Raw genomic sequence first — 24,042 nt, forward strand, 5'->3', positions numbered from 1 at the left:
ATTTGGTGGGAGTGGGAGATGGGAAAGATGAAGCCCATGCAAAATTTGTTTCATGCTGGCATGAAGATTAAGCAAAGAGGTGTCGAGGGAAGTCATCTTGCCACTGTATCGAGCGATGGTGCGTCCGCATCTGGAATATTGCGTTCAATATTGGTCGCCGTACCTCAAGAAGGACATGGCGGTACTCGAGAGAGTCCAAAGGAGAGCAACGAAACTGGTAAGAGGGCTGGAACACTGCCCATATGCCGAGAGGTTGGATAGGCTGGGGCTCTTCTCTCTGGAAAAAAGGAGGCTCAGGGGTGATATGATAGAGACCTTCAAGATCATGAGGGGCATAGAGAGGGTGGATAGGGACAGATTCTTCAGGCTGAAGGGGACAACAGGTACGAGGGGGCATTCAGAGAAACTGAAGGGAGATAGGTTCAAAACGAATGCAAGGAAGTTTTTTTTCACCCAAAGGGTCGTGGACACTTGGAATGCGCTACCGGAGGACGTGATTGGGCAGAGTACGGTACAAGGATTCAAACAGAGACTGGACGGATTCCTGAGGGATAAAGGGATCGTGGGATACTGAGAAAGCTAACCAGAAAATAAGTATAGAAACCCGACCAGGTCGTGCATGTGCAAGACCGGAGGGCTAGGACTTTGAAGGGAAGATAGGACTCAATAGGAAACCAAGGTGGCATGGGGGCCCCTTCTGGTGATTTGGACAGGTCGTGACCTGTTTGGGCCGCCGCGGGAGCGGACTGCTGGGCAGGATGGACCTATGGTCTGACCCGGCGGAGGCACTGCTTATGTTCTTATGTTCTTATGTGTGCCACAAAATTCTGTGCACTCGTAGCTAAACATAGCTAAAAAGAAATGAAAATCTATTTGGCAAGGACTTAAAAAAACAAAACAAAACCCTGTAGGATTGAAAAAACCCTATAGGCGAGAGAGGGGAGATATGATAGAGATGGTTAAATATCTATGGGGCATAATTATACAAGAGGCAAGTCTTTCAGTTGAAAGGTAGCATTTGGAATGAGGAGGCATAGGAGGAAGGTAACAGGGAATAGACTCAAAAGTAACCTGAGAAGATGCAGTACTTTTTCATGGAAAGGTGGTGGAAACAAAATATGTATCTGAATTCAAAAAAGCTTGAGACAAGTACATTGGATCTCCAAGAGAGCGTAAGGGATAATAGATGGCACAGATATGTAGACTCATCAGTATACAAGGCTTTATATGCTAAGACAAGAATCTTGAATTGTAGGCAGTGAATGAGAAGCCAATGATTCTATTTGAAAAGAAAGGGGATGAGTCGCTTAGACATACTTTGTTGTGTTGGAAAGAATTCTAATCGCTGTATTCTGGCACATATATATCTGAGTTGCACTAGGTTTCTATAAGGGAACATAGGTGCCTGTGTTTCTTGATAAACTAAATACCTTGTTATACAATTGCCATCTTTGCATGGAATTTTTAGTGTGGCGATTGTTTTCACTAACAGCTTAATGCACTTTAGTAAACATGCCCCATAAGATTTCAGCTGGGTTCACCTTTCTTTAAAGTACAAGTATTTGTATGCTGATGACATTGAAAAAGTTAGAATCAATTATACTCCTTAGAGAAGGCAGATGAGCAATTTAGAGTACTGGCTGGTAGATAATTAATCCCGAAAAGACTAAGATGTTGTGGTTGGAAGGTGCAGCATTTGAGACCATCATAAGATCCAGCAAAAAGGATTACTACATGTTGGGATTCTACTACTCTTAATTTAAGCATTTTATTGGATTCAGCATGGACAATGGAAATCCAGGTTTTGAGTCTTCTGAAAGTACAGCTCATCTGTCAAATGACAAGATATTTATCAGAAAGTAAATTTAAAGCAAATTATTAAGGCATTTACTATGTATAATGTAGATTAATGTAATCTGTTTTATTGGGAGCTGAGAAATAAGATTGGTGCCAGATTGCTTTTAATCTAAAATATGGCTGAAATCATTGTGCATGCTAGGAAGTGGCAGTGAGCCACTTGGATTACTTGTGAGTTCATGGATTGCTAGAAGTCCAAAGGAAAAAGCAGAGCGGGCCAGATCTCTCTGCTTTTTCTTTTGGACTTCTTGGATTTTGTGCAGAGTGGACTTTTCTTTGTTTTGTTCTTTTTCAATTGTTAACCATCATATATAAAGTTATTTGGGGGCAGTCCAGTATACTTGAGTAACTGGTAGGGCTGTGCCGAGGGTATCTCGTGCCTAGGGAGAGCCCTCAGCCATGGTGGATGCTTGGATACATAGGGGAAGGAATGGTCGGTAGGAGAAAATAAGTAATGATGCTCCTCTAAGGCTTTGGTGAGACTTCATTTAGAATATTTTGTACAATTCTGGAGATTGCACCTTCAAAAATATACTAATACATTACATTAGTGATTTCTATTCCGCCTTTCAAGGCAGATTACATAAGAATTGTTATGATATTAAGAAGTACATATTGTTAAGGTAATAAGAAGTTCTTAAGGAATAGTTTGAACATTTTCTAATTTGCTAAGAAGTAGATAGTATTGTAGGAGGAGTTTGGGGCATGTCTGGTTGTGTTATATTGGTTTTATGTATTTTTTGAAAAGTAGGGTTTTTGTATCTTTTTTGAAGGTTTTGTAGTCTTTGGTCGAAATCAGCAGATTGGTGAGTTGTCTGTCTAGTTTCGCTGCTCTGGTGGCCAGTAGGTTGTCATACAGTTTTCTTCGTTTGACGTTTTTGGTTGGCGGGTGTGTGAATATTGTGTGGGTTCTCCTGTGTCTGCTTGAGGTAGATTGAATTAGTTGATTGTTCCAGTAGGTTGGGCTGTCTCCGTTTATAGCTTTAAATAGTAGGCAGTGGAATTTGAAGTGTACTCTGGCTTGTATTGGGAGCCAGTGTGAGTCGTGGTATGCCTCTGTGATGTGGTCGTATTTTTTCAGTGAATAGATGAGTCTTAGGGCTGTGTTTTGTATTGTTTGTAGTTGTTTTATCGTGTTTTATCATGGAGTTGGTAAGAGTATAGCTACTGAAATTGTCAGTGGTCTTTGTCATGAAGCATATGGGAACAGACTGCAAGATCTCAAGATTCTAGTCAAGTATTTTATATACCGCTCTATACATGAAGTTTAAGAGCAGTTTACAATCAATGATTAGATTAAGATCAACTTTACATTAAAATTGATTTAAAAACATAAGATAATAAAATAAAATGCAAAGGAAAACAGCCAAACATTAAGCATCTAATACAATGTTAAGAATCCCAATCAGTAATATGGAATACAGCAGCAAACAACCAGGTTTTCAACATCTTATGAAATGGCAAGTATCCTTGTAACTCCAAAATTGCTGTAGGAAAAGTGTTCTAGAAAGATAAAAGGACCAACATATGAGAATGCTCTTTTTCTGGTAGATGTCAGATGTATATACTGCAATGATGGAAGCTCAACAGACTATGTTGAGAAGAGCATAACACTCTATCCCTACACAATTCCTTCAATTTTCCCTTAAGGTAGCCTGGTTGAACCAGCTTTAAAGGCTTTGAGAACAAGACTCAGTAATTTGAATAAAATCCTGTGCTGGACAGAAAGCCAATGCAGGTCCTTCAAGGCAGGAGTATATACTTTGGAGGAAAGGTGGGAGAGGGGAAATGTGACAAGGCGTTTAAATACCTCCCTAAATGTACATGAGATGAATCTAAATTGAAAGGAAACTCTAAAACGAGGGGACATAGGATGAAGGTGAAAGGGGATAGACTAAGAAGTAATCTCAGAAATTACTTTTACATGAAAAGGATGGTGTATGCATAGAGTGGCTTCACGGTGAAGATGGTAGAAAACTGAGGTGAAAACTATATCTGACCCAAGAAAAGAGATGAAAACTGATATCTGACCCAAGAAAGCTTGAGACAAGTACATTGGATCTCTAAGGGAGAGGAGGATGATAGTAGATCATATGGCTAGGTCATATGGTCTTTATTTGTCTTAATTTTTACAGTATATGTTTCTATGTCCCTTGGTTGGAGAGGGAGGCACCAAAGGACAGCATGAGCGTTTCCCCCTTCCCTTCTCCATCTTGCCCAATATTCTTTCCTCTTGCATCCCTTTTAATCTGCCCCTATGTTTCCTCTCCACCACCATATCCAACATTTCTCCCTCATCTTTCTTTTTCCCATGCATCTCTACCTCACTCCTCTCCTCCCTATATCCAACAATTCTTCTCTCTTCCGTTCCCCATATGCACCATCTCTCTCCCTCTCACATACCTATGCTCAATTCTCCCTTTCTATTCCCTCCCTCCCTCCATCCTTTGTTCTACGTTTGTGCTCTCTTCTGTGATCCAAGTTCATGCTCCGTCCCTTCCTTCTTTGTCCCAAGTTTGTTCCCCCTCTCTCCTTTGTTCCTTCTTTCTAGCCTTTGTCCCAAGAATGTGCTCCATCCTATGTCCCAACATGCTCCCTTCCTTCCTTGTCCCAAGTTCATGCCCCCCTCCTGTGAGACTGTACCTGAGTCGTCCAGCGGCGCTGCCTCCTTCCTACCTCCAGTCGCACTTCCTTCTTTGCAGAACTACAGGCCATGGTTCCTGCATGTGGCTGAGGTAACATTTGAGACGCTTGAGGTGCCTCTATCCCTGTGGGATCACCATGGACCCAGGGGGGAACCCCACAGGATTACCTGTTTGTCCCATTCAGTGCAGCTCTCTAGTCTCGGGCAGGCATGTATGTAGGGGCAGACATTCCTGGAGTGCTCAGCTGATGACTGGGAGGGACAAGTACAGGAATTCTGGTGAGCTGTGGCACATTAGAGAGATGTCCAGGACCCACGTTTCCTCCCCTTTCCCAATGTAGATACTGCCTACTTGGAACTGGAACCAGTGACTTTTAGGGGACCAGGCCAGAAGCCCAATCACTGGCAGAAGATGTGGGGGTGGAGAGTCCCCTGGCAACTTTTGGTGAGCCAGGCAAAGAGGATGGGTAGGAGCATTGCATTGTATCTGAAGAAGCAGATGAGGCAGCAGGTGTCATGGGAGAGGCCAACCAGCTGGAGCAGCAGCACCTTCTCCCCCCAGTCTTCTCAGATCAAGGTAGGGAGAAGGATGAGCCCTTTGCGGGAGGCCAACCTTACCAGAGGGAACCCTAGCAACAGAGGCGGTAGTTTCTCTGTCTAGGCCAGAGGGCCCTGGGCTACAACCTGAACTTGACAGGTAACAGAAGCTAGAGCTCCTGTGGCAGGGGCGTGGATGCCCAAGGACATATTTTGTATGCTGCTGCACCAACTCCTCCAGGCAACAAAGAAAATAAGGGAGGGGTTGTGTGAGTTGCATAAACACATCTGGCACCAGTTGCTGGGCCTATGCACAGATGTACAAGACTTTACTACAGCTGTGGAAGACACTTAGCCCTCTTCCGAATATACACCTGCTCGTCCACCTCCAGTACTACAGCTAATGGCCAGCCCCTAGTCAAACAAGCCTTGGTAGAACTGGAGCTGACCCTGGGGATTGTAGAAGGGGTTATTAGCCAGGGTCATTAGAGATAGCTTCTGTCACCTGTGGGGGGAAGAAGAGAGGGAGAGACAAGGGGGTACTGACAGTTCTGGTTAACCTGGAGAAGAGGGATGTTAGGCTCACATGGCAAGAAGGGAGTATGTTGGGGAATGGTAGGAAGGACAGGGGTCTAGGGTTGGTATGCCCTGTGGCAGTGGCATACCAAGGGGAAGGCCGGGGGGGTGGTCTGCCCCAGGTGCACGCCCCAAGAGGGTGCACAGCCGGCCACCCTCCCTATTCTGCCGCTTTCCTTAACCAGCAGCAGCAACAGTAAACCTGTAAACAGGGGTGTCTGGCGGTTGTTCAGCTTCTGGCCGGCTCCCCTGCTCAAAGCTGCGGGCGTCGGCTCCTCACGCGATCCGCGGCTGTGTCGGAAGCGTTCCCTCTGACAACGCAAAATGCTGCACAAGCAAAGGGGGTATAAATGCTGCAAAGGCAAGGGAGGTAGAAATGCTGCAAAAGCAAGGGGGAGGGTAGAAATGCTGCACAGGCAACAGGGAGGGGGGGTAGAAATGCTGCACAGGCAAGGGAGGGGGAGAAATGCTGCTGCTGCAGCACCCAATTTGGGGGAGAGAGAGGGAAGGAGGGAGAAGGAAGACAAGGGAGAGGAACCAGAGATGCCAAGTCCATGGGAGGGAGGGAAAGTAAAAAAGGAAAGGAGATACCAGACCATGGAGGGGGAGGAAGAGAAGCCATGGCAGGGGGGGAGTGAAGGGAATGAGATAGATATACCAGACCATGGTGTGGAGTGGGAAGGAAGGATGGAAAGTAGGAGAGAAAGAGAGAAGCCAAAGCATAGGGGAGGGGGTGGAGACAGAAAAACGGAGAGGGGGTGAAGCTGAAATGAATCATGTGCAAAGGAGAGAAGGAACACAGGATATACCGTTTTTTGAAGAGACATAGAAAGAGGGAAGATGCCATATGGAAGAGAGAGAGGGTGGGCAGTAGATGGAAGGGGTAGAGAGAGAGGGTAGAAGCTGGGTGGAAGGGGCAAAGAGAGGGCAGATGTTGCATGGAAGGGAGAGAGGACAAACGTTGTATAGAAAGAAGAGAGCGAAGAAAAGATGATTAAAGCAGAACGACCAAAGGTAGAAAGATTTTTTTTTTTTTGCTTTACTTAGAATCAAGTAGTATTGTAACTGTATTGATAAAAGTTTATAAATAGGAAATGGAAATAAGGCAATTTTTTGGACTAAACCCCTTTCCTCAGATCAGGACAGGATACCATAATAGCAGTATACTGTACTTTTCTGAAGAAAGATTTGACCTCTGAAAGCTAATTGAAAAATGGATTAGTCCAATAAAAATGTATTTTCTTATTTCTCATTATTTGTTTTATTTTTATTTGTTAATTTGTAAAGTGGTGAATATTATGTATCAGTTTTTTCAAATTTATATCTACTGTCTTTATATTTTGCACAGTATTAGGGGATATGTGTCAATGTTTTTGTGGTGTTGTGGTGTTGAATTGTATGCAGAGTCTTGTTTCTTGGCGGTTCAGTTTAACTTTTGTCTACATATTTCTATTTTTAGTTTATGATTATTCCATATTGGGAGAGGGTGTATCTCTGTTCTGTGTGTATGAAAAGGACATAGTTTTCAGTTGGCATTGGCTATACAGGATCAATTGACTGTGCGGGATCTGGCTTGTTTAGTTTTGCAATGTATGTGTTGGTGTTCTAGTGCTCACTGCAGTGTTTAAGATGCTGCCTTTTCCTAGGTACACTCTTGTGCAATATGTGGATTGTTACTAAAAATCATATTTTTCATATAGATGAGGGGAGTGTCAAAAAATGATGGGCCCTGGGTGTCATATGTGCTAGGTACACCACTGCCCTGTGGTGCTTATCTAGCAGCCAGCTGCCGGTGATCTCCCCTTGGATCAATCTCCTATGGATTCCTGAGTGCTGGAAGAGGTAGGCATCGTGGGTAGATCCTGGATATTTGGCATATACATCCTCTATCTCCTCCTGAGCATCACATGCAGCATGCGTATTCATTGAATGGTATGCTCTTCTGTTCCTGTAAATGGCCTTGTCTGCCTGGGGGGTCTCAACATGATATGTGCAGTCAATTATGCCTGCGACATAGGGGAGGCAGACTATGACATAGAACTTGACCCTTAGTGTTCTGTAGGGTTTGGGGGAAGGTGATGTAGTCCAGGGTGTGGGTAAGGAAGGCTTGGAGGAATTGGGTGAGGCAGTTGGAGATGGCTGGCTGGATAAAGTGTTCTGATGATGAAGTGTCCCAATGATAAAGTGTGTCAGCAATAAACTGTAGTGTGATAAAGAGGCTCATAATCAAAACTTTGAAATGTCCAAAAACCCGACTAAGTTGGCACTTGGATGTCCAAATGCCAATAATCAAAACCAACTTTCTGGATGTTCAGCAGCACTTCTAAGCCGCTGTACATCCAGGGCACAATGGGGTGTGTTGGGGGGGGGGGATGTTATGGGCGGGCATCGGGCAGCCTTAGACCTGTGTTGAGGTAATAACTGAAGCTTTCCTAGGTAGAACTTAGATACAGGAAGTTAGACCTGTTTTAGTTGCGTCTAAGTTCCCCAAAGGTGCCCAAACAGGCAAGAAGACCACTGGAGGGATTAAGGCATAAGAACATAAGAACAGCCTTAATGGGTCAGCCCATCAGACCAATGGTCCTTCAAGCCCAATAGCCTGTCCTCATAGTGGCCAATCCAGATCACTAGTACCTGGCCAAAACCCAAAGAGTAGCAACATTCCATGCTACCGATCCAGGGTAAGCAGTGACTTCCCATGTCTTTCTCAATAAGGTCACCAGACGACCACCAGACGTGCTTGCGTGGATGAGACACAGTGAAGTTACCGTACTGTGTCCAAGCATGTGCGGATGCCCTTTCCTGATGCAATTTTGATGGGAAGCTTTTCAAACCCGGACAAAGTGCCATGTTATGAAAAGCAGTCTGGATCCCTGGACATGTCTGGGGAAATCCGGACATCTGGTAACCCTATCCATACCCACAGGAGTCAATGTTATTATTTTCTTATTCATAGATGGCATTCACTATTCAACTAGTGAGTGTTCCAAGCCTCAGTCTAGTGCTCCTGTTGCCTCTCTCAGTGCATTCCAAGCCTCATTATGGAGTCACAAGAGATTTTGACTACATTTCCATGAGAATCCCACAGCAGCTACTCCCATCCCCACAGGAATCTTGTGACAACTTCTTCCATACCTGTAGGAATCTTGCAGATTGCTTAATCCCCATTTTTGTCCTAGTGCAGGTAGTTCAGAAACTTAAAATATACTGGTTCCTCACAGAATTAATTCTAGCAACGTGTGAAATGTTCTAGCAGATTTTAAATCCCATCCTAGTTGCCAGATTAACAGCACTAAAAACTGAAATGCTATGTTTATTCACAGAAGAGGTGCTACAATGAACATCCCATCCTGCCCTACCAGTATGTGCTAGCTCAGTTTTTGGAAATTGAAATATTTAGGAGACCTGTAGTTAAGTCTGATAAGTAGTGCATGAATGAACACACTGAGTGCAGTGTAATTTAGTGAACAGCTGTGGTAATGGTTATTGCACTGACATTACAGTATGCACTAATTCATGCAGTAACTATTTAGCTGGTTATGGGTGGGGATCAGGTATTGTAGTTAGCACATAGTCACTTGTGGTGCACAACCACTGTTGCAGGTACTTTGGATGCACTGAAGGGGTCATTCTATAAGTTTTAGGCATAAGAACATAAGCAATGCCTCCGCTGGGTCAGACCTGAAGTCCATCGTGCCCAGCAGTCTGTTCATGCGGCGGCCCAACAGGTCCAGGACCTGCGTAGTAATCCTCTATCTATACCCCTCTATCCCCTTTTCCAGCAGGAAATTGTCCAATCCTTTCTTGAACCCCAGTACCGTACTCTGCCCTATTACGCTCTCTGGAAGCGCATTCCAGGTGTCCACCACACGTTGGGTAAAGAAGAACTTTCTAGCATTTGTTTTGAATCTGTCCTCTTTCAACTTTTCTGAATGCCCTCTTGTTCTTTTATTATTTGAAAGTTTGAAGAATCTATCCCTCTCTACTCTCTCTATGCCCTTCATGATCTTGTAAGTCTCTATCATATCCCCTCTAAGTCTCCTCTTCTCCAGGGAAAAGAGACCCAGTTTCTCCAATCTCTCAGCATATGAAAGGTTTTCCATTCCCTTTATCAGACGCGTCACTCTCCTCTGAACCCTCTCGAGTAACGCCATGTCCTTCTTAAGGTATGGCGACCAATATTGGACCCAGTACTCCAGATGCGGACGCACCATCGCCCGATACAACGGTAGGATAACTTCTTTCGTTCTGGTTGTAATACCCTTCTTGATTATACCTAGCATTCTATTCGCTCTTTTAGCGGCCGCTGCGCACTGTGCCGTCGACTTCATTGTCATGTCACCATTACCCCCAAGTCCCTTTCCTGGGTACTCTCATTCAATAACATCCATCCCATCGTATAGTTGTACCTCGGGTTTCTGCTTCCCACATGTAATACTTTACATTTCTCAACGTTGAACTTCATCTGCCATCTCGTCGGCTTGTAAATGAATGTTTATAGAATGCTAACTAGTGTGCATTTTGCTGGTGGACGTGCACATGGGTAGAGCATGGGCAGAATGGCCAAATCTATATTTAAATTACTGAATACTATAATTATACATTTCAACTAACATTTAGGCATGAGCATTTGAACTGGTCTTAGAGCTAAAGTAAGTGATTATGCCTTAAAGGTAAAGCCGGAATGTAGGACACTTTAATTGAAATGACACGACATGTTCCGTGTTTCAGCTAGAAGCCTGGGTCAGTGAATATTTCTCTCTCTCTCTGGAAGTCTTCTCACAGCAAATCTTTTGGACTGAAAGGGAAAAACCAGCCCTGCTCCACTTATGTGCTTGTATTTCCTTGATGATTCACATTTTTAACGTATGTTAAGGACATTACTGTTTAGTTTTTTTTAAAACTTTATTTAGTTTTTAATGCCAACAAAAAGTGCAATACAATTTATATACAAATAATGATAATCAACCAAGCATTTATAATCAGTCAGTATCTATACAAAAGTTAAAAATTTACTGTTAACCAAAATCTTACATTGAATATTTTAAGAAACTTGTTGAATTTTAATTAACTGTATTTCCCTGATTGACTAGCCTTCTTCTGTTGTAAACCGCCTAGAAATTGTTTGATTATGGCTGTATAGAAGAATAAAGCTATGTTATGTTAATGTTATAGAACATGCATTAAAAATGTGAATCATCAAGGAAGTACAAGCACATAAGTGGGGCATGGCTGGTTTTCCCTTTCCGTTCAGAAGAGGTGCTGTGAGAAGACTTCCAGAGAAAGAGATCTTTACTGACCCCTGATGTAGGTTTCTAGCTAAATCAAAGGCTGCCAGGTTTTTTTCCCCCAGTTGAAGGTATGTGCAGTTACTTGCTCACTGAAAACTGGACTGAGACCAGCAGCAGATTTCACACTAGTCAGCCTTTACATAATGACTTAAATCACTATAGATTGATTAAAATTTAGGGGGGGGGGGAATTCATCAACATGGGCTCCTGTTAAGATGGGTTATTTTACCACAAGTCATGCTATTTTAGCTCAGGGTTTCATTTAGTGTTATGATGCTAAAATACTTGTAGCACGACTTGTAGTAAAATAACCCATCTTAATGGTAGCCCAAGTGTATAACTTTCCTCCCTTAAACTGGTGATCTAGACATGCAAAGTTTGGAATAAAAACTCCCTTTGAAATTCTGTGTACAGTATACATTCTTGTATTTTTGACCAGTTTGGAGAATATTGCAAAGATATGAATTTGCATAGAAGTTATGTGGCTGATTCATTCAGATGTTCAGAACCATGGGGTGGACGGAGACGTGCATAGATGGATCAGAAACTGGTTAGAAGGTAGGAAACAGAGGGTAGGGGTGAAGGGCCACTACTCAGACTGGAGAAAGGTCACGAGTGGTGTTCCGCAGGGCTCGGTGCTCGGGCCACTGCTTTTTAACATATTCATAAATGATCTAGAAACAGGGACGAAGTGTGAGATAATAAAATTTGCGGACGACACCAAACTATTTAGTAGAGCTCGGACAAAGGAGGACTGCGAAGAATTGCAAAGAGACTTGGACAAACTAGGGGAATGGGCAGAGAGATGGCAGATGAAATTCAATGTTGGGAAGTGTAAAGTATTGCATGTGGGAAGCAAAAACTCGAGGTATAATTATGCGATGGGAGGGATGTTTTTGAATGAGAGTACCCAAGAAAGGGACTTGGGGGTGATGGTGGACATGACAATGAAGCCGACAGCACAGTGCGCAGCTGCCGCTAAGAGAGCGAATAGAATGCTAGGTATAATCAAGAAAGGTATTACAACCAGAATGAAAGAAGTTATCCTGCCGCTGTATCGGGCAATGGTGCGTCCACATCTTGAGTACTGCGTCCAGTATTGGTCACCGTACCTTAAGAAGGATATGGCATTGCTCGAGAGAGTTCAGAGGAGAGCGACACGATTGATTAAGGGGATGGAAAGCCTTTCATACGCTGAGAGATTGGAAAAACTGGGACTCTTTTCCCTAGAAAAGAGAAGATTAAGAGGGGATATGATAGAGACTTACAAGATCATGAAGGGCATAGAGAGAGTAGAGAGGGACAGATTCTTCAAACTTTCAGAAAATAAAAAAACAAGAGGGCATTCGGAAAAGTTGAAAGGAGGCAAATTCAAAACTAATGCTAGGAAGTTCTTCTTTACACAATGTGTGGTGGACACCTGGAATACAATTCCAGAGGAAGTTATAGGGCAGAGTACAGTACTGGGGTTTAAGAAAGGTTTGGACAAATTCCTGCTGGAAAAGGGGATAGAGGGGTATAGATAGAAATTTACTGCACAGGTCCTGGACCTGTTGGGCCGCCGCGTGAGCGGACTGCTGGGTGCGATGGACCTCGGGTCTGACCCAGCGGAGGCATTTCTTATGTTTGATGTGTGCAGTGGGTTGTTTTTTTTTTTTTTTTTTGCTTGGAGAAAGGGATTTTCATATACAGTGAGAGGACAGATAAAAGGCATATTGTAGTTTTTCTCTGGATACTCATTTGAGCAGAAGATAGCCGACGAGCAAAAAAAAAAAATTAAAAGATTAAAATCCAACTGTGAATCAAAATCCGCTGAGTACTGGGGGGAGGGGGAGATTAAACTAGAAGGGGATGGTTATAGTCCTCTAGTTGTTCATATTTTATTCTGTGGCACTAGTTTAATAAAATATAGATCATGATTTGTCCTTAACCTCAGTTTCTTAAGGCTTAATGATAAAGGTTATCCTTTCAGAGGACAAACACATTATTCATTTATCTCCAACTGTCTTCCAGGTTTATCTTGCAGATTATGGACTTTCTTACAGATATTGTCCTGACGGGACCCACAAACCGTACAAAGAAAACCCTAAGAAGGGCCATAATGGGACAATAGAGTTTACGAGCATAGATGCCCACAAGGGAGTAGGTAAGGGATTTCTTTTTTTCTTTGTCTTGCTTTTCTTTCTGCCCTGTTGGAATAAGTGTTTTGTCTATTAACAGAGTATATAGTGCTTTGGAGCACAATACAGTACTATCCTTGTAGGATTATTGATGGTGGGTTGTGTGTATATATATATATATATATATATATATATATATATATATAGATATACAAAAAGAATCGATACAATGGTGGATTTATTAGTAAAATAAAGACGGATCAAAACTGTAAATGACAGGTTAAGTTCTATTTAAGCACAAGACAGATGTGATTCATACTACAGGCTTTCACGCTGTATCTATTATTATTATTTTTTTTAAGAATGCATATTTCTCAAAGTATTTTTTCAGTACAAGTGGGAGTGCAGTTCCTTGCAAATGAACATGATTATCCCATGGCAACTCACATTGTAAATGTCCTGTTTATATCTCTAGTCCATTATCTATAAAATAAGGTCTTGTTCATCCATGTGAGCTAATCAGCATACCACAGTCTCAGCCCAACGGTTGGCAGCTGGCCAGGAGTTTAAAGCTGACGCTGTGATAACCACAAGAGAGGACATTTCCTCGTAGTGAAGGGCAGACTTTTAAGGGTTTCATATTGGGTCCTTTAACACAACTGGTCATTAATGAATAAGCAGTGTGTGACTAGAATTTCAAAATACTAATAGAAAAAGGATGTGATTTTTTTAAAATTCTTTTTTGATTCAAATCTGTTTATTCCCAATGCTGGAGTTTTACTTTGAGTATTAGAGATGCCAGCGTGCCCATCCTAAATCATAAGTCTGATAAGTAGTGCATGAATTATCACACTGAGTGCAGGGTAACTTTCCCCCCCCCCCCCTTTACAAAACTGTGGCGTGGTTTTTAGCGCTGGCTACAGCGGTAACAGCTCCGATGCTCATAGAATTCCTATGAGTGTCCCAGCTGTTACCACCACGGACAGCGCTAAAAACCACGCTATGGTTTTGTAAAAAGGGGGGGGGAGGTTAGTGAACAACTGTGGTAATGGTTACTGCACTGACATTACAGTATATGCTAATTCATGCACTAACTGTTTAGCTGGTTATGGGTAGGGATCATGTATTTTAGTTAGCGCATAGTCAATTGTGATGCACAGCCACTGTTGCGGGTACTTTGGATGCATTGAAGGGGTCATTGTATTTGACCCATTGAAATGAAAATGTTTTTCACATGTTTAACATGAATGAAATCTCTTCTTGCATTTGGTCTCTTCCTTCTATGATTACATGTATCAACAGTAACTCTTCTTTTGGTGCTTGACAGCTTACACCAGTAAGCATGTGCCATGAATAGGCATCATGCCAAATAATTTCTGTGTACAAAAACATGTGTGTATGGGTTTTTTTCACATCTGCTAGATTAGATTTTTTTAACAATATCACTGTACGGAGAATACTTTATAAACTATAAAGTGTTAACTTTTTAAAATGCCTTCAGTAGCCTTTCATATATCTTACTTACTTAAACTCACTTTGATGGTATTGGAAACACATTTGCAGGCAAATTACATACATAGTCCTTTTATTGGATATTGATCGCACTGCCTTGCATTCCTAGGCAGACTTAATTCAACAATTCCCTAATTAGTTAAAGTCATAACCTATGTCTTGTATTCATTTACCATTAATTAAACCTTAGCTGTTTATTACACTGCAGTCCAAATCCAATAGCAGGCCCGGAGAGCCATGGCAGACGAGAGTGGAAGGTCAATGCTGAGAAGATGTGGTGCAAAGTCCCAGTGATGACTGCACGGTTCACAATCGATATGGTCAATGCAACACAACTTTCTTACTTGCTCTGTCAGCGAGACAAAAAGTCAATTCTAATGTTATGCTAGAGGAAAAAAAAAAGAGAATTATTGAAAAAACTTTGACCTCACTTGCAAAACAATATTATGTGTTAACTTTGGTTTTGTTTCTTTCTCTCTCTTCAAATTTCTGAATGTAAAAAAAAAAAAAAAAATGCCGTACTGCGGTTTTTTTTTTTTTTCTTTCTTGTTGAATGCAAACATGGTAGTGTCGCAGATTAAAGTTGTAGACATTAGAAATCTGTGCACATTAGCTGCTACCCTGTTGCTTTAAAATGATACTTTCTAATGAGTTTTAGTTGGCACAAACAACTACATATTATTGCCTTTTCTATTAAAAGGACCATTGACCATGTAATGCAGAAGGTCTTGGTAATTTGCCAGCACCGTTGAAATCTGCAGTAGTTTAATATTGGTCATTAGGAAAAAATGAAATCAGACTGCCAGGTAGAAGGGAACTGCATGGCTGCACCTGCCTGAAACTTTGTCATTAAGCCTTCTGGAACTATTTATAAAACGGCGAATACTAAACATTTTAAAATTGTATTCTTGGCGTCATTTTTCTTTTCATCTGCCCCCATCTATTTGTCTTTGCAAGCAGATAGGAATCAAAGTGATGGGTAATAATTCTTTCATCTGGTAACGAGTAGTTTCAAGGATTAACAGATAGATCAAATCGCATTGTATTAGTTTTCAGGAGTGAGATTAATACTGTCTACAAATGGGCAGCAGCAGACAACCTGGAGACATTCAAATCACTATTTTGCTATTGTGGTATGGTTTGGGTTCCTAATAAATTAATGCCCATAAAGCATCGTTCTCTCAATTTCCTTTACCCTGGTCCTTTTTAATGGGGTGTTTTTTTTTATTGGGGGAGCTTTACTTGGTAGAGGTGGAAATGGAGCAGGGACTAGGATTAAAGATAAGTACACAAGCAAAAGGAGCCAGAAAGGAAAACGGGACAAAAACAAGGAAAAGATAAGAGACATGAGGGAAAGTAGTTGCAAAATGTCACAGAGTAAGGGATGAAGAAAGCATCCTATCCCTGGGAGGCAGCCATACTAGTGGAACTTGGTTTTTAATTTAGCTCATGGCTTTTCAGTAGCAGCTCAAAGCAAGTTACATGTAGGTACATGAGATATTTTCCTGACCCTGGAGGGCTTATAAGTTTGTATCTGAGGCAATGGAGGGTTTAAGCGATTTTTCCAAGATCACATGGAGCCACAGTGGGATTTAAACCTTGGCTTCGTGTTTCTCTGCCCGCTGCTCTTACCATTAGACTGGGTCTGCTTTATGGCTGCTTCTCGGAGACCTTGGGAATTCAGGTATCAGGTGGGGTTATTTTTTTCTCATAACACATTACCTAACACACTGGTCAGAAAAGATATGCTAGATGATATTGTTCTTGTTAAATGTTATATTTCCTTGAAGAAAATGGAGGAGAGCACTTAGGAGAGTAATCCCGCTATTTTGCATCTGTCAGCTACTGCCGACAACTACTTTTTGGAAGATCAACTGAAACTATTGCTGCTAGGTCGACCCTCAGGAAAAAAAAAAATAGCAGTTATGAAGGCTTATGTCAAGAAGAAAAATTATTTTGTGGTCAATGAAATTAGATTTTCCCAGATGTTGTCCAGTTCACTCAGTTAACTTGGAAGGCTTTCATGGCATTGAGATCTAGGGTTTTGGCTTTGATAAAGGAGGGAGACCTTTTTTTTTTTCATAGTCCCCTGTAGATGTTTGGTAGACCAGGAGAATCAGTTTATCTTTCTTGATCCTTCATAGTTAGGAAAGTTTATCCTCAGACATTCTGTATCTTGACTTTGGTACTACATGAGTAGGTACCTAGTTCTATTTAAAAATTTAGGGCTCCTTTTATGAAGCCGCTTCAGGCTTTTTTTTTTTTTTTATCGCCAGCCATGGAGGTATTAGTTCTGACGCTTATAGAATGTCTATGAGCGTTGCAGCTAATACTGTCATGGCTGGTGATTTTAAAAAAGCCTAACGTGGCTTCGTAAAAGGAGGGGGGTTAGGGTCTGTTCTAGAAAGGGAAATTCAGTTTTCTGTTTGGTTTTCTCATTATAGGTTATTTACGTATGTAGAATTCTTGCTGTCTCCCTAAAAGTGGGCTGTAATACATGTATATTTCTTTCCTATTGTAAAAATGTAAAATTGTTAAACGTGTGTCTGAATTTTCTAATTTTTTTTTTTTCAGGATCTAATTGTTGCAAAATCAAATTTTAAAAAATCAAAACAAAAAAACCTTTGTCTAAGAGCATAGCATAGGACATTGCATCTGGGGATATCCAGCCAGCTGAAAGAGATAGTTTTGAGCCCTTGTTCCTGTACCTGTTGCAAAACTGATTTAATTTGTAGAATAGTTATTTCCATAAATGCTACAACCCAAGTAAAATGGTAAATCGTAACATTAGACATCTGTCTTGAAATATATTGATTGCATGCAACTCCTATTTATGAAAAGTTGCAACTCCTATTTGTGAAAAGTTGTTGCATGAAATGCAATTCTCCACCTCCAACACCGCCCATCTGCTGCTGTCCAGATGGGTGGTACTTCATTAGTCTTATATCTCCACTTGTCTTCCAGTCTTTTAAAATAATATTCCAAGAAAGGGATAAGCTTTCTCAACTTTGTGATAATCTTCTACTCCTTTTAAGGAGTTCCAGTTCACTCCAATCTTTTCGTAAATCTTTAAAAACCATTTTATTTGCTAAACACTTTGAAAATTAATCTTCCGAAACTTAGTCTTATTCCTTATGGTTTTTATTTATTAAGTTAATTATTGTAAACCGAGTCGAGCTTTCTTGGACTGATGTCTCGGTATATAAAGCCAAGCATTAGATTAGATTAGAATATTTTGCCTTATTTTAAAGCATCACTTCACTACCACATTTCTACAGTGGTGAAATTAAGATCTGATTGCCAGTGCATTTTAGGTCATACCTGCTCAACTTTTATGCTGTTACTGTAGTGTAAAAATGGAATTTGAAATTTAGGATCGGTTTATTTCTGGACTCATGTTAAATTATGGACTTACATGTGGCTGTGGCTCTCCAGGCCTTGAACTTTTAATCTCACTCCCAACCTCATGATCTCCCCCTTCTGTAATAGTTGCTGCAACCTCTCGCAGCTTCTCGTGGCATTTCATGTATTACCGCAAGCTGCTGCGAGAGGTTGCGGCAGCCATTTTAGATGGCAGCCGTGAGAGGGTCGTGCTCCTGCCACAAAGACTTCCACTGGAGTACAAAGTACCTTGGTAGGCTGGAGGGGGGGAATCATGGGGTTGGAAGGAAGATTAAAGGTTTGGGGGTTGGAGAGGGGAGATAACCTTGGCTATGGGTTGGGGGGGAGGGGGAAGGGCTGAGGAGGGAAAGAGGGAGGGAGTGATGAGAGGTACAGAGACCTGCATGGGGTTGGAGGGGAGAGAAGCTACACCTTGCAGCTCTTTGTAAAACGGGTCAAACATAAACTGGCTCTTTGCTGTAAAAAAAAAAAAGTTGCTGACCCCTGGTTTAGACTGAAGTTTTATTTTGTACCATCTTTAGGCTGTTAGATGTTATTGTGACGTTATGATCCATTTGTTGCTGCATGCTCTTTTTATGTATGTAGGTATCACACCTGTTACTATGAGGAAACTTCTCTGGCTCGGTCCAAAACTAGAACAGTTGCCCACCCTCTTCGCACTGCCCTCCGGTGCCACGCTGCTGCTTGAGTTCTTAAGCAAAGTTCTAGGCATCATCATCGACTCTTCTCTTTCCTTCAATGACCACCTCAACTTCCTGGCAAAATCATGCTTTTTCAGCCTGAGGAAAGTGAGATCCTGCTTCCGCCAACAACATTTTGCCGTCCTTGTTCAATCCATCATCCTTTCCAAACTAGATTACTGTAATTCCATCTACCTAAGTCTAACCAAAAAGTCTTCATACACTTCAACTAATTCAGAACACTGTGGCCAAGTTGATCTTCGCAAATTGTAAATTTGACCATGTTTCCTCACTTTTGTCCAAACTGCACTGGCTCTCAATAATCGCCAGGGTTCATTTTAAATGTTCCTGTCTAGCTTTTAAAATCCTACACAGCATCCTCCCTTCTCTAATCCCTCTATCTTGGAACTCCCCGAGTCCCGACAACACCAAGTCCACCCAAAAACTTAAACTATCCTTCCCCTCACTAAAAGGTATCCTCTATGCGGGAAAATTAGGAAAATCTCTCTTCTTCAGAATCACAGGGCTGTGGAATAACCTTACTGCCCTTCTGCGGAATCAGGTCTCCTTCCAACTATTCCGTAAGCACCTGAAAACTAGTCTTTTCACAAAAACGTAACGCTTTCCTTCCTTCCTATACTCAATCCACCAAACTCTTATGTATTATTATTTTCCTTTATTAAGCTCTTGTAAACCGTGCCGAGCTCTATATTCATGGATAGGATGCGGTATATAAACTTAAGGTTTAGTTTAGTTTAGGAAATTGCAAACGCTGCAAAATTTGGCTATTCAGTTCTTAGGTCAAGTGAGAAGAGCTGTTCATGCTGCACCATTGTTCATAAAGTATCATAGGCTTATGATGATATACTTGGTGTAATTTAAAAAGCTTTGTAGGCAGGTTTTCCACATTTCCTGGCTGATGATGTCATTCCAAAGTGATGAAAAATATGTATGTGTAGGTTTATCTTTGAATTTGGGTGGGGCTAAAGTTTTAGGGTTAGTGTTTGTGGGTTGTGGGATAGTTTTAAGGGGAAGTTTTACTCCTTCTTTTACAAAACCGTAGCACAGTTTTTAACGCCGGCCATGGTAGTAACAGCTCTGATGGAGTACCGCACATTGGGTTTGTAAAATGGAGGGTTAGTCAAATGTCTTTATGCTGAGCCTCCTTTGTAAATAGTTTTAAGAGCTCACCTAGAAGAGTGGTATATTGAAAGTGGTAAATAAAAATGTATACCTTCCCATTAGGCTAATATGTATCTTCTTTGTTGGTCTGAGTATTGCTTAATGCTTCTCTCTCTCTCTCTCTCTCTCTCCTGGGAAGCTATGAGACAGTCATCTTTTTTTCTTTATTGTTCTGGCCCTTTAGAAATTCACCAAAATACAGATCTGTGTCAAGTCTAACAACATTTATTGCAAACTGTGTTTTTTTCTGCATGTAAGTGAATTAGGCAATCTATTTTTGTAATTTATTGGCTATAGAAAAACGTTTAAAAGAAAACAGCGCCTTGTTTCCAAAGAAATGAGGACCCAACACGGTCCGTGTTTTGATGAACAAATCTTCCTCAGGGGTCCTAATGAGAGATAAATGATAAATGGGTATTACATGTTTGTATGAATATGATAAATGATGGGAAGGCCTACCTTTTTAAAGATATGTGGAAGTAATTGAAAAAGTCGTGATGTACAAAGTGACGGAGAGACAATAACTGACAAACTGAACACACTTTTTGCATCTGTATTTACCAAAGAGAATATACACAACATACCAGAAGCCGACAGGCTATACGCAGGAAATGAAGACGGAAAACTGACAGGATTGACGGTTTGTCTAGAAGAGGTATACAGGCAGATTGATAGGCTTAAAAAAGATAAATCCCCGGGACCGGATGGCATCTATCAAGGAACTGAAAGGGGTTATAGTTGAACTGCTTCAACTAATAGCCAATCTGTCGATCGAATCAGGAAGGATTCCGGAAGACTGGAAAGCTGCAAATGTTATGCCGATCTTCAAGAAAGGTTCGAGGGGAGATCTGGGAAACTACAGACCGGTGAGTCTGACCTTGGTACCAGGAAAGATGGTAGAGGTGCTGATAAAAGACCGCATCATTGATCACCTTGACGGATGCTATCTGATGAGGACAAGCAAGCACTGCTTCAGCAAAGGAAGATCTTGCTTGACGAACTTGCTGCACTTCTTTGAGGGAGTAAACAGGCAGATAGACAAGGGTGACCCGGTTGACCTTGTATATCTGGATTTTCAGAAGGCGTTCGACAAGGTCTCGCATGAACGACTACTTCAAAAAATTGTGAGCCATGGAATTGATGGTGAAATACATGGATTAAAAACTGGTTGTTGGATAGGAAACAGAGAGTGGGGGGGTAAATGGACAATTCTCGGACTGGAAAAGCATCACAAGTGGAGTGCCGCAGGGTTCGGTGCTTGGACCCGTGCTCTTCAGCATATTTATAAACGACCTGGAAATTGGTACGACGAGCGAGGTGATTAAATTTGCAGACGATACGAAGTTATTTAAAGTAGTGAAGACACAGAAGGATTATGAAGACCTGCAACGTGACATAAACATGCTCAAGAAATGGGCCGCGACATGGCAAATGAGGTTTAACGTAGATAAGTGTAAGGTGATGCATGTCAGTAACAAAAATCTTATACATGAATACAGGATGTCTGGTGCAGTACTCCGAGAGACCCCCCCAGGAAAGAGACTTGGGAGTACTGGTTGACAAGTGAATGAAGCCATCCGCATAATGCGCGGCGGCGGTGAAAAGGGTGAACAGAATGCTAGGAATGATTAAGAAGGGGATCATGAACAGATTGGAGAAGGTTATCATGCCGCTGTACCAAGCCATGGTATGCCCCCATCTGGAATACTGTGTCCAGCACTGGTCGCCGTACATGAAGAAGGACACAGTACTACTCGAAAGGGTCCAGAGAAGAGCGATTTAAAATGGTTAAGGGACTGGAGGAGTTGCCATACAGCGAGAGATTAGAGAAACTGGGCCTCTTGTCCCTTGAAAAGAGGAGACTGAGAGGGGACATGATCAAAACATTCAAGATAATGAAGGGAATAAACTTAGTAGATAGAGACAGGTTGTTCACCCTCTCCAAGGTAGAGAGAACGAGAGGGCACTCTAAAGTTAAAAGGGGATATATTCCGTACAAATGTAAGGAAGTTCTTCTTCACCCAGAGAGTGGTAGAAAACTGGAATGCTCTTCCGGAGGCTGTTATAGGGGAAAACACCCTCCAGGGATTCAAGACAAAGTTAGACAAGTTCCTGCTAATCCAGAACGTATGCAGGTAAGGCTAGTCTCCGGGCACTGGTCTTTGACCTAAGGGCGCGCCACGGGAGCGGACTGCTGGGCACGATGGACCACTGGTCTACCCAGCAACGGCAATTCTTATGATGAAGAATCGTAATACACTGAATTTCAGTAGTACTTGTGATGAAGAAATGTGATACACTGTGTGATGGAGTATGTGCCAAATATGGTTGGTGTTGAAACCCCGGTGTGTGACCTAAGGGAAATCATGTGAAACAGTGATGTTGATTAAAAAAAAAAAAGAGGGTGCTGTGCACCGTGTTACTGGATATAGAAGTGCTTGTGAGAATATGTGCATAGGCAAGGTGGTCCAAAAATACTAATGAGACATCAAACTGTGTGGCAATCAGAGCTTCAGGAGAAATACATACCAGTCTTTCTTACAAAAACGAGCTGGAAACGTGGGCGATTAAATGGCAGATGAATTTTAACATAGACAAATGCAAGGTGATGCATCTGGGAAAGAATAACAAAGAACATGATTACAAGATGTCCGGGGTGACTTTAGCCAAATGCGAACAAGAAAGGGATTTGGGGGTGCTGATAAACAGAACCCCGAAGCCATCGGCTCAATGTGCGGCGGCAGCGAAGAAAGCAAATAGGATGTTAGGCATAATCAAGAAGGGGATCACGAGTAGGTCGGAAGATGTTATAATGCCACTTTATAGAACAATGGTCAGACCACACTTGGAATACTGTGTCCAACACTGGTCTCCATACCTAAAGAAGGATAAAATTCTGCTGGAGAGGGTGCAGAGGCGAGCCACGAAACTGGTCAAAGGCATGAAGAATTTAAGCTACAAGGAACGCCTCGGGAAACTGGGACTGTTCACCCTCGAAAAGAGAAGATTGCGTGGGGATCTGATAGAGACTTTTAAAATATTAAAAGGATTTGACCAAATTGACCAGGAAGCAGCATTACTGACATTTTCAGATGTGACAAGGACAAGAGGTCATAGCCTGAAACTGAGTGGCCGCAGGTTCAGGACAAATGTCAGGAAGTTCTGTTTCACACAACGAGTGGTGGGCGCTTGGAATGCTCTCCCGGAGGAGGTGGTGGCAGAGGCTACTGTTCTGGGTTTCAAACGCAAGTTGGATGCACACCTTCTTGCAAAACATATTGAGGGATACGGGAAATCCGGGTCTCCAACAAGGAGCACCTAAATGGGCCTCCGCGTGTGCGGATTGCCGGACTAGATGGACCTCGGTCTGTTCCGGTGAAGGCGTTTCTTATGTTCTTATGTTCAGATGTTATGGCCAGTCCTATTAGAGTAGCAAGGAGGTCTTTGGAGTAGTCTGGTGAGCAATGCAGTGGATTCCGGAGAAGAGGACCCAGGCCCATATCCCACTCTAACTACTACACTTGGGTGGAGAGTGTGAGCCTATTAAAACCTACCCAAAACCTATTGTACCATCATATAGATGACGCCTGCAGACATAAGGGCTGTTGGGGTGATGTACAGTTGAATCCACTAGGTTTTTGGTGGCTCTCCATACACCATAAGGGGATTAAGATGAGATGTGTATGGTGAGATGTGAAGTTCACTGCAGTGCTCCCTAAAGTGCCACACTACTGAGCTGGGATGTCTGTGTGGCCAGTCTATTAAAAATGCTGGTCCCTCCTACATCCCAATGTCTTGTTTTGGATGTTTTCATTTTCAAAAACTGTCAAAAAAGATAGATGCATTAAGGGTACACACGTCTAGAAATGGTCATAAAAAAAAAGAAGACGTTTAGCAGTTTAACATCTTTTTGAAACTATTATTAACACTTATCCAGGAATCTGATATTTAATCTTATACGTATGCAGATGACATTTAGGGGGGAAATTCTATAAACAGCGCCTTAACTTAGGCGCTGGTAGGCGCCCTACTGGCACCTAAGTAAAAAGGGAAACACCATTTGAAACGCAACTTAGGTGAAAATTCAAAGCGCCTACTGTCACCTAAACAAATGGTGCTGGTCGAGACTCTGGAGGTGCCCATTGGTACCTAACGCCACTACAGGTGTGGTTAAGCACCTAGATAGGCCACTATAGGCGCAAGTCATATCAAAGGTAGGAACTGGAAATGTAGGCCTTGAA

The 24,042-nt window shown here is 42.1% G+C and overlaps 1 protein-coding gene across 5 annotated transcripts in view; it reads left to right on the forward strand.

Annotated features, from left to right (window-relative positions):
- VRK2 (VRK serine/threonine kinase 2) overlaps window positions 1-24,042 on the forward strand; it is a 162,901-nt gene that overhangs the window by 77,168 nt on the left and 61,691 nt on the right. For all 5 annotated transcript variants that reach the window (XM_033936306.1, XM_033936305.1, XM_033936303.1 and 2 more), the window contains one exon: window positions 12,919-13,051. In XM_033936306.1, coding sequence (XP_033792197.1) covers window positions 12,919-13,051 — 133 coding nt within the window. The remainder of the gene's footprint in view (window positions 1-12,918; window positions 13,052-24,042) is intronic.

Source organism: Geotrypetes seraphini, chromosome 3 (assembly GCF_902459505.1).
Source record: "Geotrypetes seraphini chromosome 3, aGeoSer1.1, whole genome shotgun sequence".
Taxonomy (NCBI): Eukaryota; Metazoa; Chordata; class Amphibia; order Gymnophiona; family Dermophiidae; genus Geotrypetes; species Geotrypetes seraphini.